Genomic DNA, 14,525 nt, shown 5'->3' with positions numbered 1-14,525 from the left:
GCCAAAGCTCGTTGTATAGATCCATTTCGGGAACTGCTAAATTCCTTCATCGGCAACGTTTAGGCGCCGCTGCTATAACCATTCAGCCATCACAGCGGTTTTTTGTTTGTCTTCATTAATCCTACTTCTATTCTGTTTCGTGCCAATTGATATTCACAACACTGCGACATCTGTTGCAGAATGGCTGTGAAAATTGGACTTGTTTGTTGGCAATGCTGCCATAGTGTCATATTTTATTGACACTTTTTTCCCCGTGCTCTGGGATGTATTAACAATTTTTGTTGTTATATCGGCCTACTGATTTTAAGATCGCGGGTTCGAATCGAGCTCAAGGCCTAACAATAATTTTTTTATCATTATTATTGTTATGATAAATTTTTTCTTAATTGAAAAAATTTTTAAATTAGAATAGAAGAAAGAAAAAATTTTAGACAACTGCCAAAGCTCGTTGTATAGATCCATTTCGGGAACTGCTAAATTCCTTCATCGGCAACGTTTAGGCGCCGCTGCTATAACCATTCAGCCATCACAGCGGTTTTTTGTTTGTCTTCATTAATCCTACTTCTATTCTGTTTCGTGCCAATTGATATTCACAACACTGCGACATCTGTTGCAGAATGGCTGTGAAAATTGGACTTGTTTGTTGGCAATGCTGCCATAGTGTCATATTTTATTGACACTTTTGTTTATAATAGGCCTTGAGCTCGATTCGAACCCGCGATCTTAAAATCAGTAGGCCGATATAACAACAAAAATTGTTAATACATCCCAGAGCACGGGGAAAAAAGTGTCAATAAAATATGACACTATGGCAGCATTGCCAACAAACAAGTCCAATTTTCACAGCCATTCTGCAACAGATGTCGCAGTGTTGTGAATATCAATTGGCACGAAACAGAATAGAAGTGGGATTAATGAAGACAAACAAAAAACCGCTGTGATGGCTGAATGGTTATAGCAGCGGCGCCTAAACGTTGCCGATGAAGGAATCTAGCAGTTCCCGAAATGGATCTATACAACGAGCTTTGGCAGTTGTCTAAAATTTTTTCTTTCTTCTATTCTAATTTAAAAATTTTTTCAATTAAGAAAAAATTTATCATAACAATAATAATGATAAAAAAATTATTGTTAGGCCTTGAGCTCGATTCGAACCCGCGATCTTAAAATCAGTAGGCCGATATAACAACAAAAAATGTTAATACATCCCAGAGCACGGGGAAAAAAGTGTCAATAAAATATGACACTATGGCAGCATTGCCAACAAACAAGTCCAATTTTCACAGCCATTCTGCAACAGATGTCGCAGTGTTGTGAATATCAATTGGCACGAAACAGAATAGAAGTAGGATTAATGAAGACAAACAAAAAACCGCTGTGATGGCTGAATGGTTATAGCAGCGGCGCCTAAACGTTGCCGATGAAGGAATTTAGCAGTTCCCGAAATGGATCTATACAACGAGCTTTGGCAGTTGTCTAAAATTTTTTCTTTCTTCTATTCTAATTTAAAAATTTTTTCAATTAAGAAAAAATTTATCATAACAATAATAATGATAAAAAAATTATTGTTAGGCCTTGAGCTCGATTCGAACCCGCGATCTTAAAATCAGTAGGCCGATATAACAACAAAAATTGTTAATACATTCCAGAGCACGGGGAAAAAAGTGTCAATAAAATATGACACTATGGCAGCATTGCCAACAAACAAGTCCAATTTTCACAGCCATTCTGCAACAGATGACGCAGTGTTGTGAATATCAATTGGCACGAAACAGAATAGAAGTAGGATTAATGAAGACAAACAAAAAACCGCTGTGATGGCTGAATGGTTATAGCAGCGGCGCCTAAACGTTGCCGATGAAGGAATTTAGCAGTTCCCGAAATGGATCTATACAACGAGCTTTGGCAGTTGTCTAAAATTTTTTCTTTCTTCTATTCTAATTTAAAAATTTTTTCAATTAAGAAAAAATTTATCATAACAATAATAATGATAAAAAAATTATTGTTAGGCCTTGAGCTCGATTCGAACCCGCGATCTTAAAATCAGTAGGCCGATATAACAACAAAAATTGTTAATACATCCCAGAGCACGGGGAAAAAAGTGTCAATAAAATATGACACTATGGCAGCATTGCCAACAAACAAGTCCAATTTTCACAGCCATTCTGCAACAGATGTCGCAGTGTTGTGAATATCAATTGGCACGAAACAGAATAGAAGTAGGATTAATGAAGACAAACAAAAAACCGCTGTGATGGCTGAATGGTTATAGCAGCGGCGCCTAAACGTTGCCGATGAAGGAATTTAGCAGTTCCCGAAATGGATCTATACAACGAGCTTTGGCAGTTGTCTAAAATTTTTTCTTTCTTCTATTCTAATTTAAAAATTTTTTCAATTAAGAAAAAATTTATCATAACAATAATAATGATAAAAAAATTATTGTTAGGCCTTGAGCTCGATTCGAACCCGCGATCTTAAAATCAGTAGGCCGATATAACAACAAAAATTGTTAATACATCCCAGAGCACGGGGAAAAAAGTGTCAATAAAATATGACACTATGGCAGCATTGCCAACAAACAAGTCCAATTTTCACAGCCATTCTGCAACAGATGTCGCAGTGTTGTGAATATCAATTGGCACGAAACAGAATAGAAGTAGGATTAATGAAGACAAACAAAAAACCGTTGTGATGGCTGAATGGTTATAGCAGCGGCGCCTAAACGTTGCCGATGAAGGAATTTAGCAGTTCCCGAAATGGATCTATTCAACGAGCTTTGGCAGTTGTCTAAAATTTTTTCTTTCTTCTATTCTAATTTAAAAATTTTTTCAATTAAGAAAAAATTTATCATAACAATAATAATGATAAAAAAATTATTGTTAGGCCTTGAGCTCGATTCGAACCCGCGATCTTAAAATCAGTAGGCCGATATAACAACAAAAATTGTTAATACATCCCAGAGCACGGGGAAAAAAGTGTCAATAAAATATGACACTATGGCAGCATTGCCAACAAACAAGTCCAATTTTCACAGCCATTCTGCAACAAATGTCGCAGTGTTGTGAATATCAATTGGCACGAAACAGAATAGAAGTAGGATTAATGAAGACAAACAAAAAACCGCTGTGATGGCTGAATGGTTATAGCAGCGGCGCCTAAACGTTGCCGATGAAGGAATTTAGCAGTTCCCGAAATGGATCTATACAACGAGCTTTGGCAGTTGTCTAAAATTTTTTCTTTCTTCTATTCTAATTTAAAAATTTTTTCAATTAAGAAAAAATTTATCATAACAATAATAATGATAAAAAAATTATTGTTAGGCCTTGAGCTCGATTCGAACCCGCGATCTTAAAATCAGTAGGCCGATATAACAACAAAAATTGTTAATACATCCCAGAGCACGGGGAAAAAAGTGTCAATAAAATATGACACTATGGCAGCATTGCCAACAAACAAGTCCAATTTTCACAGCCATTCTGCAACAAATGTCGCAGTGTTGTGAATATCAATTGGCACGAAACAGAATAGAAGTAGGATTAATGAAGACAAACAAAAAACCGCTGTGATGGCTGAATGGTTATAGCAGCGGCGCCTAAACGTTGCCGATGAAGGAATTTAGCAGTTCCCGAAATGGATCTATACAACGAGCTTTGGCAGTTGTCTAAAATTTTTTCTTTCTTCTATTCTAATTTAAAAATTTTTTCAATTAAGAAAAAATTTATCATAACAATAATAATGATAAAAAAATTATTGTTAGGCCTTGAGCTCGATTCGAACCCGCGATCTTAAAATCAGTAGGCCGATATAACAACAAAAATTGTTAATACATCCCAGAGCACGGGGAAAAAAGTGTCAATAAAATATGACACTATGGCAGCATTGCCAACAAACAAGTCCAATTTTCACAGCCATTCTGCAACAAATGTCGCAGTGTTGTGAATATCAATTGGCACGAAACAGAATAGAAGTAGGATTAATGAAGACAAACAAAAAACCGCTGTGATGGCTGAATGGTTATAGCAGCGGCGCCTAAACGTTGCCGATGAAGGAATTTAGCAGTTCCCGAAATGGATCTATACAACGAGCTTTGGCAGTTGTCTAAAATTTTTTCTTTCTTCTATTCTAATTTAAAAATTTTTTCAATTAAGAAAAAATTTATCATAACAATAATAATGATAAAAAAATTATTGTTAGGCCTTGAGCTCGATTCGAACCCGCGATCTTAAAATCAGTAGGCCGATATAACAACAAAAATTGTTAATACATCCCAGAGCACGGGGAAAAAAGTGTCAATAAAATATGACACTATGGCAGCATTGCCAACAAACAAGTCCAATTTTCACAGCCATTCTGCAACAAATGTCGCAGTGTTGTGAATATCAATTGGCACGAAACAGAATAGAAGTAGGATTAATGAAGACAAACAAAAAACCGCTGTGATGGCTGAATGGTTATAGCAGCGGCGCCTAAACGTTGCCGATGAAGGAATTTAGCAGTTCCCGAAATGGATCTATACAACGAGCTTTGGCAGTTGTCTAAAATTTTTTCTTTCTTCTATTCTAATTTAAAAATTTTTTCAATTAAGAAAAAATTTATCATAACAATAATAATGATAAAAAAATTATTGTTAGGCCTTGAGCTCGATTCGAACCCGCGATCTTAAAATCAGTAGGCCGATATAACAACAAAAATTGTTAATACATCCCAGAGCACGGGGAAAAAAGTGTCAATAAAATATGACACTATGTCAGCATTGCCAACAAACAAGTCCAATTTTCACAGCCATTCTGCAACAGATGTCGCAGTGTTGTGAATATCAATTGGCACGAAACAGAATAGAAGTAGGATTAATGAAGACAAACAAAAAACCGTTGTGATGGCTGAATGGTTATAGCAGCGGCGCCTAAACGTTGCCGATGAAGGAATTTAGCAGTTCCCGAAATGGATCTATACAACGAGCTTTGGCAGTTGTCTAAAATTTTTTCTTTCTTCTATTCTAATTTAAAAATTTTTTCAATTAAGAAAAAATTTATCATAACAATAATAATGATAAAAAAATTATTGTTAGGCCTTGAGCTCGATTCGAACCCGCGATCTTAAAATCAGTAGGCCGATATAACAACAAAAATTGTTAATACATCCCAGAGCACGGGGAAAAAAGTGTCAATAAAATATGACACTATGGCAGCATTGCCAACAAACAAGTCCAATTTTCACAGCCATTCTGCAACAGATGTCGCAGTGTTGTGAATATCAATTGGCACGAAACAGAATAGAAGTAGAATTAATGAAGACAAACAAAAAACCGCTGTGATGGCTGAATGGTTATAGCAGCGGCGCCTAAACGTTGCCGATGAAGGAATTTAGCAGTTCCCGAAATGGATCTATACAACGAGCTTTGGCAGTTGTCTAAAATTTTTTCTTTCTTCTATTCTAATTTAAAAATTTTTTCAATTAAGAAAAAATTTATCATAACAATAATAATGATAAAAAAATTATTGTTAGGCCTTGAGCTCGATTCGAACCCGCGATCTTAAAATCAGTAGGCCGATATAACAACAAAAATTGTTAATACATCCCAGAGCACGGGGAAAAAAGTGTCAATAAAATATGACACTATGGCAGCATTGCCAACAAACAAGTCCAATTTTCACAGCCATTCTGCAACAGATGTCGCAGTGTTGTGAATATCAATTGGCACGAAACAGAATAGAAGTAGGATTAATGAAGACAAACAAAAAACCGCTGTGATGGCTGAATGGTTATAGCAGCGGCGCCTAAACGTTGCCGATGAAGGAATTTAGCAATTCCCGAAATGGATCTATACAACGAGCTTTGGCAGTTGTCTAAAATTTTTTCTTTCTTCTATTCTAATTTAAAAATTTTTTCAATTAAGAAAAAATTTATCATAACAATAATAATGATAAAAAAATTATTGTTAGGCCTTGAGCTCGATTCGAACCCGCGATCTTAAAATCAGTAGGCCGATATAACAACAAAAATTGTTAATACATCCCAGAGCACGGGGAAAAAAGTGTCAATAAAATATGACACTATGGCAGCATTGCCAACAAACAAGTCCAATTTTCACAGCCATTCTGCAACAGATGTCGCAGTGTTGTGAATATCAATTGGCACGAAACAGAATAGAAGTAGGATTAATGAAGACAAACAAAAAACCGTTGTGATGGCTGAATGGTTATAGCAGCGGCGCCTAAACGTTGCCGATGAAGGAATTTAGCAGTTCCCGAAATGGATCTATACAACGAGCTTTGGCAGTTGTCTAAAATTTTTTCTTTCTTCTATTCTAATTTAAAAATTTTTTCAATTAAGAAAAAATTTATCATAACAATAATAATGATAAAAAAATTATTGTTAGGCCTTGAGCTCGATTCGAACCCGCGATCTTAAAATCAGTAGGCCGATATAACAACAAAAATTGTTAATACATCCCAGAGCACGGGGAAAAAAGTGTCAATAAAATATGACACTATGGCAGCATTGCCAACAAACAAGTCCAATTTTCACAGCCATTCTGCAACAGATGTCGCAGTGTTGTGAATATCAATTGGCACGAAACAGAATAGAAGTAGGATTAATGAAGACAAACAAAAAACCGCTGTGATGGCTGAATGGTTATAGCAGCGGCGCCTAAACATTGCCGATGAAGGAATTTAGCAGTTCCCGAAATGGATCTATACAACGAGCTTTGGCAGTTGTCTAAAATTTTTTCTTTCTTCTATTCTAATTTAAAAATTTTTTCAATTAAGAAAAAATTTATCATAACAATAATAATGATAAAAAAATTATTGTTAGGCCTTGAGCTCGATTCGAACCCGCGATCTTAAAATCAGTAGGCCGATATAACAACAAAAATTGTTAATACATCCCAGAGCACGGGGAAAAAAGTGTCAATAAAATATGACACTATGGCAGCATTGCCAACAAACAAGTCCAATTTTCACAGCCATTCTGCAACAAATGTCGCAGTGTTGTGAATATCAATTGGCACGAAACAGAATAGAAGTAGGATTAATGAAGACAAACAAAAAACCGCTGTGATGGCTGAATGGTTATAGCAGCGGCGCCTAAACGTTGCCGATGAAGGAATTTAGCAGTTCCCGAAATGGATCTATACAACGAGCTTTGGCAGTTGTCTAAAATTTTTTCTTTCTTCTATTCTAATTTAAAAATTTTTTCAATTAAGAAAAAATTTATCATAACAATAATAATGATAAAAAAATTATTGTTAGGCCTTGAGCTCGATTCGAACCCGCGATCTTAAAATCAGTAGGCCGATATAACAACAAAAATTGTTAATACATCCCAGAGCACGGGGAAAAAAGTGTCAATAAAATATGACACTATGGCAGCATTGCCAACAAACAAGTCCAATTTTCACAGCCATTCTGCAACAGATGTCGCAGTGTTGTGAATATCAATTGGCACGAAACAGAATAGAAGTAGGATTAATGAAGACAAACAAAAAACCGCTGTGATGGCTGAATGGTTATAGCAGCGGCGCCTAAACGTTGCCGATGAAGGAATTTAGCAATTCCCGAAATGGATCTATACAACGAGCTTTGGCAGTTGTCTAAAATTTTTTCTTTCTTCTATTCTAATTTAAAAATTTTTTCAATTAAGAAAAAATTTATCATAACAATAATAATGATAAAAAAATTATTGTTAGGCCTTGAGCTCGATTCGAACCCGCGATCTTAAAATCAGTAGGCCGATATAACAACAAAAATTGTTAATACATCCCAGAGCACGGGGAAAAAAGTGTCAATAAAATATGACACTATGGCAGCATTGCCAACAAACAAGTCCAATTTTCACAGCCATTCTGCAACAGATGTCGCAGTGTTGTGAATATCAATTGGCACGAAACAGAATAGAAGTAGGATTAATGAAGACAAACAAAAAACCGTTGTGATGGCTGAATGGTTATAGCAGCGGCGCCTAAACGTTGCCGATGAAGGAATTTAGCAGTTCCCGAAATGGATCTATACAACGAGCTTTGGCAGTTGTCTAAAATTTTTTCTTTCTTCTATTCTAATTTAAAAATTTTTTCAATTAAGAAAAAATTTATCATAACAATAATAATGATAAAAAAATTATTGTTAGGCCTTGAGCTCGATTCGAACCCGCGATCTTAAAATCAGTAGGCCGATATAACAACAAAAATTGTTAATACATCCCAGAGCACGGGGAAAAAAGTGTCAATAAAATATGACACTATGGCAGCATTGCCAACAAACAAGTCCAATTTTCACAGCCATTCTGCAACAGATGTCGCAGTGTTGTGAATATCAATTGGCACGAAACAGAATAGAAGTAGGATTAATGAAGACAAACAAAAAACCGCTGTGATGGCTGAATGGTTATAGCAGCGGCGCCTAAACATTGCCGATGAAGGAATTTAGCAGTTCCCGAAATGGATCTATACAACGAGCTTTGGCAGTTGTCTAAAATTTTTTCTTTCTTCTATTCTAATTTAAAAATTTTTTCAATTAAGAAAAAATTTATCATAACAATAATAATGATAAAAAAATTATTGTTAGGCCTTGAGCTCGATTCGAACCCGCGATCTTAAAATCAGTAGGCCGATATAACAACAAAAATTGTTAATACATCCCAGAGCACGGGGAAAAAAGTGTCAATAAAATATGACACTATGGCAGCATTGCCAACAAACAAGTCCAATTTTCACAGCCATTCTGCAACAAATGTCGCAGTGTTGTGAATATCAATTGGCACGAAACAGAATAGAAGTAGGATTAATGAAGACAAACAAAAAACCGCTGTGATGGCTGAATGGTTATAGCAGCGGCGCCTAAACGTTGCCGATGAAGGAATTTAGCAGTTCCCGAAATGGATCTATACAACGAGCTTTGGCAGTTGTCTAAAATTTTTTCTTTCTTCTATTCTAATTTAAAAATTTTTTCAATTAAGAAAAAATTTATCATAACAATAATAATGATAAAAAAATTATTGTTAGGCCTTGAGCTCGATTCGAACCCGCGATCTTAAAATCAGTAGGCCGATATAACAACAAAAATTGTTAATACATCCCAGAGCACGGGGAAAAAAGTGTCAATAAAATATGACACTATGGCAGCATTGCCAACAAACAAGTCCAATTTTCACAGCCATTCTGCAACAGATGTCGCAGTGTTGTGAATATCAATTGGCACGAAACAGAATAGAAGTAGGATTAATGAAGACAAACAAAAAACCGTTGTGATGGCTGAATGGTTATAGCAGCGGCGCCTAAACTTTGCCGATGTAGGAATTTAGCAGTTCCCGAAATGGATCTATACAACGAGCTTTGGCAGTTGTCTAAAATTTTTTCTTTCTTCTATTCTAATTTAAAAATTTTTTCAATTAAGAAAAAATTTATCATAACAATAATAATGATAAAAAAATTATTGTTAGGCCTTGAGCTCGATTCGAACCCGCGATCTTAAAATCAGTAGGCCGATATAACAACAAAAATTGTTAATACATCCCAGAGCACGGGGAAAAAAGTGTCAATAAAATATGACACTATGGCAGCATTGCCAACAAACAAGTCCAATTTTCACAGCCATTCTGCAACAGATGTCGCAGTGTTGTGAATATCAATTGGCACGAAACAGAATAAAAGTAGGATTAATGAAGACAAACAAAAAATCGCTGTGATGGCTGAATGGTTATAGCAGCGGCGCCTAAACTTTGCCGATGTAGGAATTTAGCAGTTCCCGAAATGGATCTATACAACGAGCTTTGGCAGTTGTCTAAAATTTTTTCTTTCTTCTATTCTAATTTAAAAATTTTTTCAATTAAGAAAAAATTTATCATAACAATAATAATGATAAAAAAATTATTGTTAGGCCTTGAGCTCGATTCGAACCCGCGATCTTAAAATCAGTAGGCCGATATAACAACAAAAATTGTTAATACATCCCAGAGCACGGGGAAAAAAGTGTCAATAAAATATGACACTATGGCAGCATTGCCAACAAACAAGTCCAATTTTCACAGCCATTCTGCAACAAATGTCGCAGTGTTGTGAATATCAATTGGCACGAAACAGAATAGAAGTAGGATTAATGAAGACAAACAAAAAACCGCTGTGATGGCTGAATGGTTATAGCAGCGGCGCCTAAACGTTGCCGATGAAGGAATTTAGCAGTTCCCGAAATGGATCTATACAACGAGCTTTGGCAGTTGTCTAAAATTTTTTCTTTCTTCTATTCTAATTTAAAAATTTTTTCAATTAAGAAAAAATTTATCATAACAATAATAATGATAAAAAAATTATTGTTAGGCCTTGAGCTCGATTCGAACCCGCGATCTTAAAATCAGTAGGCCGATATAACAACAAAAATTGTTAATACATCCCAGAGCACGGGGAAAAAAGTGTCAATAAAATATGACACTATGGCAGCATTGCCAACAAACAAGTCCAATTTTCACAGCCATTCTGCAACAGATGTCGCAGTGTTGTGAATATCAATTGGCACGAAACAGAATAAAAGTAGGATTAATGAAGACAAACAAAAAATCGCTGTGATGGCTGAATGGTTATAGCAGCGGCGCCTAAACTTTGCCGATGTAGGAATTTAGCAGTTCCCGAAATGGATCTATACAACGAGCTTTGGCAGTTGTCTAAAATTTTTTCTTTCTTCTATTCTAATTTAAAAATTTTTTCAATTAAGAAAAAATTTATCATAACAATAATAATGATAAAAAAATTATTGTTAGGCCTTGAGCTCGATTCGAACCCGCGATCTTAAAATCAGTAGGCCGATATAACAACAAAAATTGTTAATACATCCCAGAGCACGGGGAAAAAAGTGTCAATAAAATATGACACTATGGCAGCATTGCCAACAAACAAGTCCAATTTTCACAGCCATTCTGCAACAAATGTCGCAGTGTTGTGAATATCAATTGGCACGAAACAGAATAGAAGTAGGATTAATGAAGACAAACAAAAAACCGCTGTGATGGCTGAATGGTTATAGCAGCGGCGCCTAAACGTTGCCGATGAAGGAATTTAGCAGTTCCCGAAATGGATCTATACAACGAGCTTTGGCAGTTGTCTAAAATTTTTTCTTTCTTCTATTCTAATTTAAAAATTTTTTCAATTAAGAAAAAATTTATCATAACAATAATAATGATAAAAAAATTATTGTTAGGCCTTGAGCTCGATTCGAACCCGCGATCTTAAAATCAGTAGGCCGATATAACAACAAAAATTGTTAATACATCCCAGAGCACGTGGAAAAAAGTGTCAATAAAATATGACACTATGGCAGCATTGCCAACAAACAAGTCCAATTTTCACAGCCATTCTGCAACAAATGTCGCAGTGTTGTGAATATCAATTGGCACGAAACAGAATAGAAGTAGGATTAATGAAGACAAACAAAAAACCGCTGTGATGGCTGAATGGTTATAGCAGCGGCGCCTAAACGTTGCCGATGAAGGAATTTAGCAGTTCCCGAAATGGATCTATACAACGAGCTTTGGCAGTTGTCTAAAATTTTTTCTTTCTTCTATTCTAATTTAAAAATTTTTTCAATTAAGAAAAAATTTATCATAACAATAATAATGATAAAAAAATTATTGTTAGGCCTTGAGCTCGATTCGAACCCGCGATCCGGTAAAAATGACATCAAATTACTTTGGAGTTCGAGGAGAGACCAACATACGTGGAGCTAGGTCGAGTAAAGTCTTTGGAAGGATTAGGTATTGAGGACTTAGATTGTAACAAATTGTCACGAAAGAGTCCTTGTAATAATGAGTCACTAAATGAACTAAATAGAATGACAATAAATAGGCAATTAAGACTAAAAACTTGAAAATAAAATAATAAAAAAAAAATTTTAAGTTAAACGGTTTTCAAAAATGTGAGGCGTAGCGTAACTTGATTAATTAAGGTTCAGTTGGTCTTGCTTATGTATATTAATAAAAATTTGACGCGTCCAACGCTTTTATTTAATTGTCTGATCAACGCCCAACATTGACGAAGAGTGTGATGACTAATACCTAGGACCTACCTAATAATTTTCTAGCTTTTAGTATTATTATTACTTCATGTAAGTATTGTTTTCAATAAAACCGTTTAACTTAAACTTTTTATACTCAGTTGAGCAGAGCTCACAGAGTATATTAACTTTGATTGGATAACGGTTGGTTGTACAGGTATAAAAGAATCGAAATAGATATAGACTTCCATATATCAAAATCATCAATATCGAAAAAAAATTTGATTGAGCCATGTCCGTCCGTCCGTCCGTGTGCCCATTAACACGATAACTTGAGTAAATTTTGAGGTATCTTGATGAAATTTGGTACGTAGGTTCCTGGGCACTCATCTCAGATCGCTATTTAAAATGAATGATATCGGACTATAAACACGCCCACTTTTTCGATATCGAAAATTTCGAAAAATCGAAAAAGTGCGATAATTCATTACCAAAGACCGATAAAGCGATGAAACTTGGTAGGTGAGTTGAACTTATGACGCAGAATAGAAAATTAGTAAAATTTTGGACAATGGGCGTGGCACCGCCCACTTTTAAAAGAAGGTAATTTAGAAGTTTTACAAGCTGTAATTTGGCAGTTGTTGAAGATATCATGATGAAATTTGGCAGGAACGTTACTTGTGTTACTATATGTATGCTTAATAAAAATTAGCAAAATCGGAGAACGACCACGCCCACTTTAAAAAAAAATTTTTTTTAAGTCAAATTTTAAAAGAAAAGTTAATATATTTACAGTATATAAGTAAATTATGTCAACATTCAACTCCAGTAATGATATGGTGTAAAAAATGCAAAAATAAAAGAAACTTTCAAAATGGGCGTGGATCCGCCCCTTTTCGTTTAATTTGTCTAGGATACTTTTAATGCCATAAGTCGAACAAAACTTTACCAATCCTTGTGAAATTTGGTAGGGGCTTAGATCCTAGATAGATTCTTAGATAACTGTTTTCTGTGAAAAAGGGCGAAATCGGTTGAAGCTACGCCCAGTTTTTATACACAGTCGTACAAACAAATTCTAGAGTCACCACTGGTCCACCTTTATGGCGATATCTCGCAAAGGCGTCCACCCATAGAACTAAGGCCCACTCCCTTTTAAAATAATCATTAACACTTTTCGTTTGATACCCATATTGTACAAACGCATTCTAGAGTCACCCCTGGTCCACCTTTAAGGCGATATCTCGAAATGGCTTCCACATATAGAACTAAAGCCCACTTCCTTTTAAAATACTCATCAGCACCTTTCACTTGATACCCGTATCGTACAAATAAATTCTAGAGTCAGCCCTGGTCCACCTTTATGGCTATATCCCTAAATGGCGTCCACCTATATAACTATGGCCCACACCCTCTTAAAATACTCTTTTATACCTTTCATTTGATACAAATGTCATACAAATACATTCCAGGGTTACCCTAGGTTCATTTTCCTACATGGTGATTCTCCGTTATTTTTTCTCCATAGCTCTCAACTGAGTATGTAATGTTCGGTTACACCCGAACTTAGCCTTCCTTACTTGTTTTTAAATTATTTTATTTCTGAGCAAAATAAAAAAAAACGAAATAGAACTATTTATATATATATATATGTCTCTCTATTTTTTTTTTCTAGGTAACAGACCCGCTTCCATTGTTGTGCGCGTTGGTAACAACCGTCCAGATCTCGGCACGAATCCGATTTGTAATCGTTTTACGGGAATGCTTGAAGAGGGTCAACCACTCTTTTTGCCCTGCAACCCGCCAATGCCTGGCGCATTTGTCTCCGTGCACTTGGAAACGAATCTACCAAATAAGTTATCAATTTGCGAAGCTTTCGTTTATACAGATCAAGCTTTGCCTATTGAACGCTGTCCCACATTTCGCGATCAACCACCAGGAGCGTTGGCTTCCTACAATGGAAAATGCTACATTTTCTATAATCGTCAACCATTGAATTTTCTTGATGCTCTCTCATTTTGTCGTTCACGTGGTGGTACGCTCATCAGCGAAAGTAATCCTGCGCTACAGGGTTTCATCAGTTGGGAGCTGTGGCGTCGTCATCGTACCGATATAAGTTCACAATATTGGATGGGTGCAGTACGCGACGGAACCGATCGCAGCACGTGGAAATGGGTGAATGGTGAAGAAGTGACGGTTTCATTTTGGAATCATCCTGGTGGCGATGAGGATTGTGCACGTTTCGATGGTTCAAAAGGATGGCTGTGGAGTGACACAAATTGTAATACGTTATTGAATTTCATTTGTCAGCATCAACCCAAAACGTGTGGACGTCCAGAGCAACCACCAAACTCAACTATGGTGGCACTGAATGGTTTCGAAGTGGGTGCTCAGATAAATTATTCGTGTGATGCAAATCATTTGTTGGTGGGTCCAGCGACACGCACATGCCTGGAGACTGGTTTCTATAATGAATTTCCACCTGTTTGTAAATGTAGGTGTAACTTTACTTTTGAATTGTGCGAGCTTCTACTTAAGTGTTTGATTCGGTTA

General features: G+C 35.8%; 1 protein-coding gene across 6 annotated transcripts in view; it reads left to right on the top strand.

The window, feature by feature from the left end:
- LOC137250409 (uncharacterized) overlaps window positions 1-14,525 on the top strand; it is a 224,014-nt gene that overhangs the window by 178,646 nt on the left and 30,843 nt on the right. For all 6 annotated transcript variants that reach the window (XR_010952937.1, XM_067783150.1, XM_067783149.1 and 3 more), the window contains exon 5: window positions 13,648-14,466. Coding sequence is in view for 5 of the 6 variants with exons in the window: in XM_067783150.1 (XP_067639251.1) it covers window positions 13,648-14,466 (819 nt within the window). In the remaining variant the exon portion in view is untranslated. The remainder of the gene's footprint in view (window positions 1-13,647; window positions 14,467-14,525) is intronic.

Source organism: Eurosta solidaginis, chromosome 4, assembly GCF_040869045.1.
Source record: "Eurosta solidaginis isolate ZX-2024a chromosome 4, ASM4086904v1, whole genome shotgun sequence".
Classification (NCBI taxonomy): Eukaryota; Metazoa; Arthropoda; class Insecta; order Diptera; family Tephritidae; genus Eurosta; species Eurosta solidaginis.
This window is presented reverse-complemented; position numbering and strand designations above follow the sequence as displayed.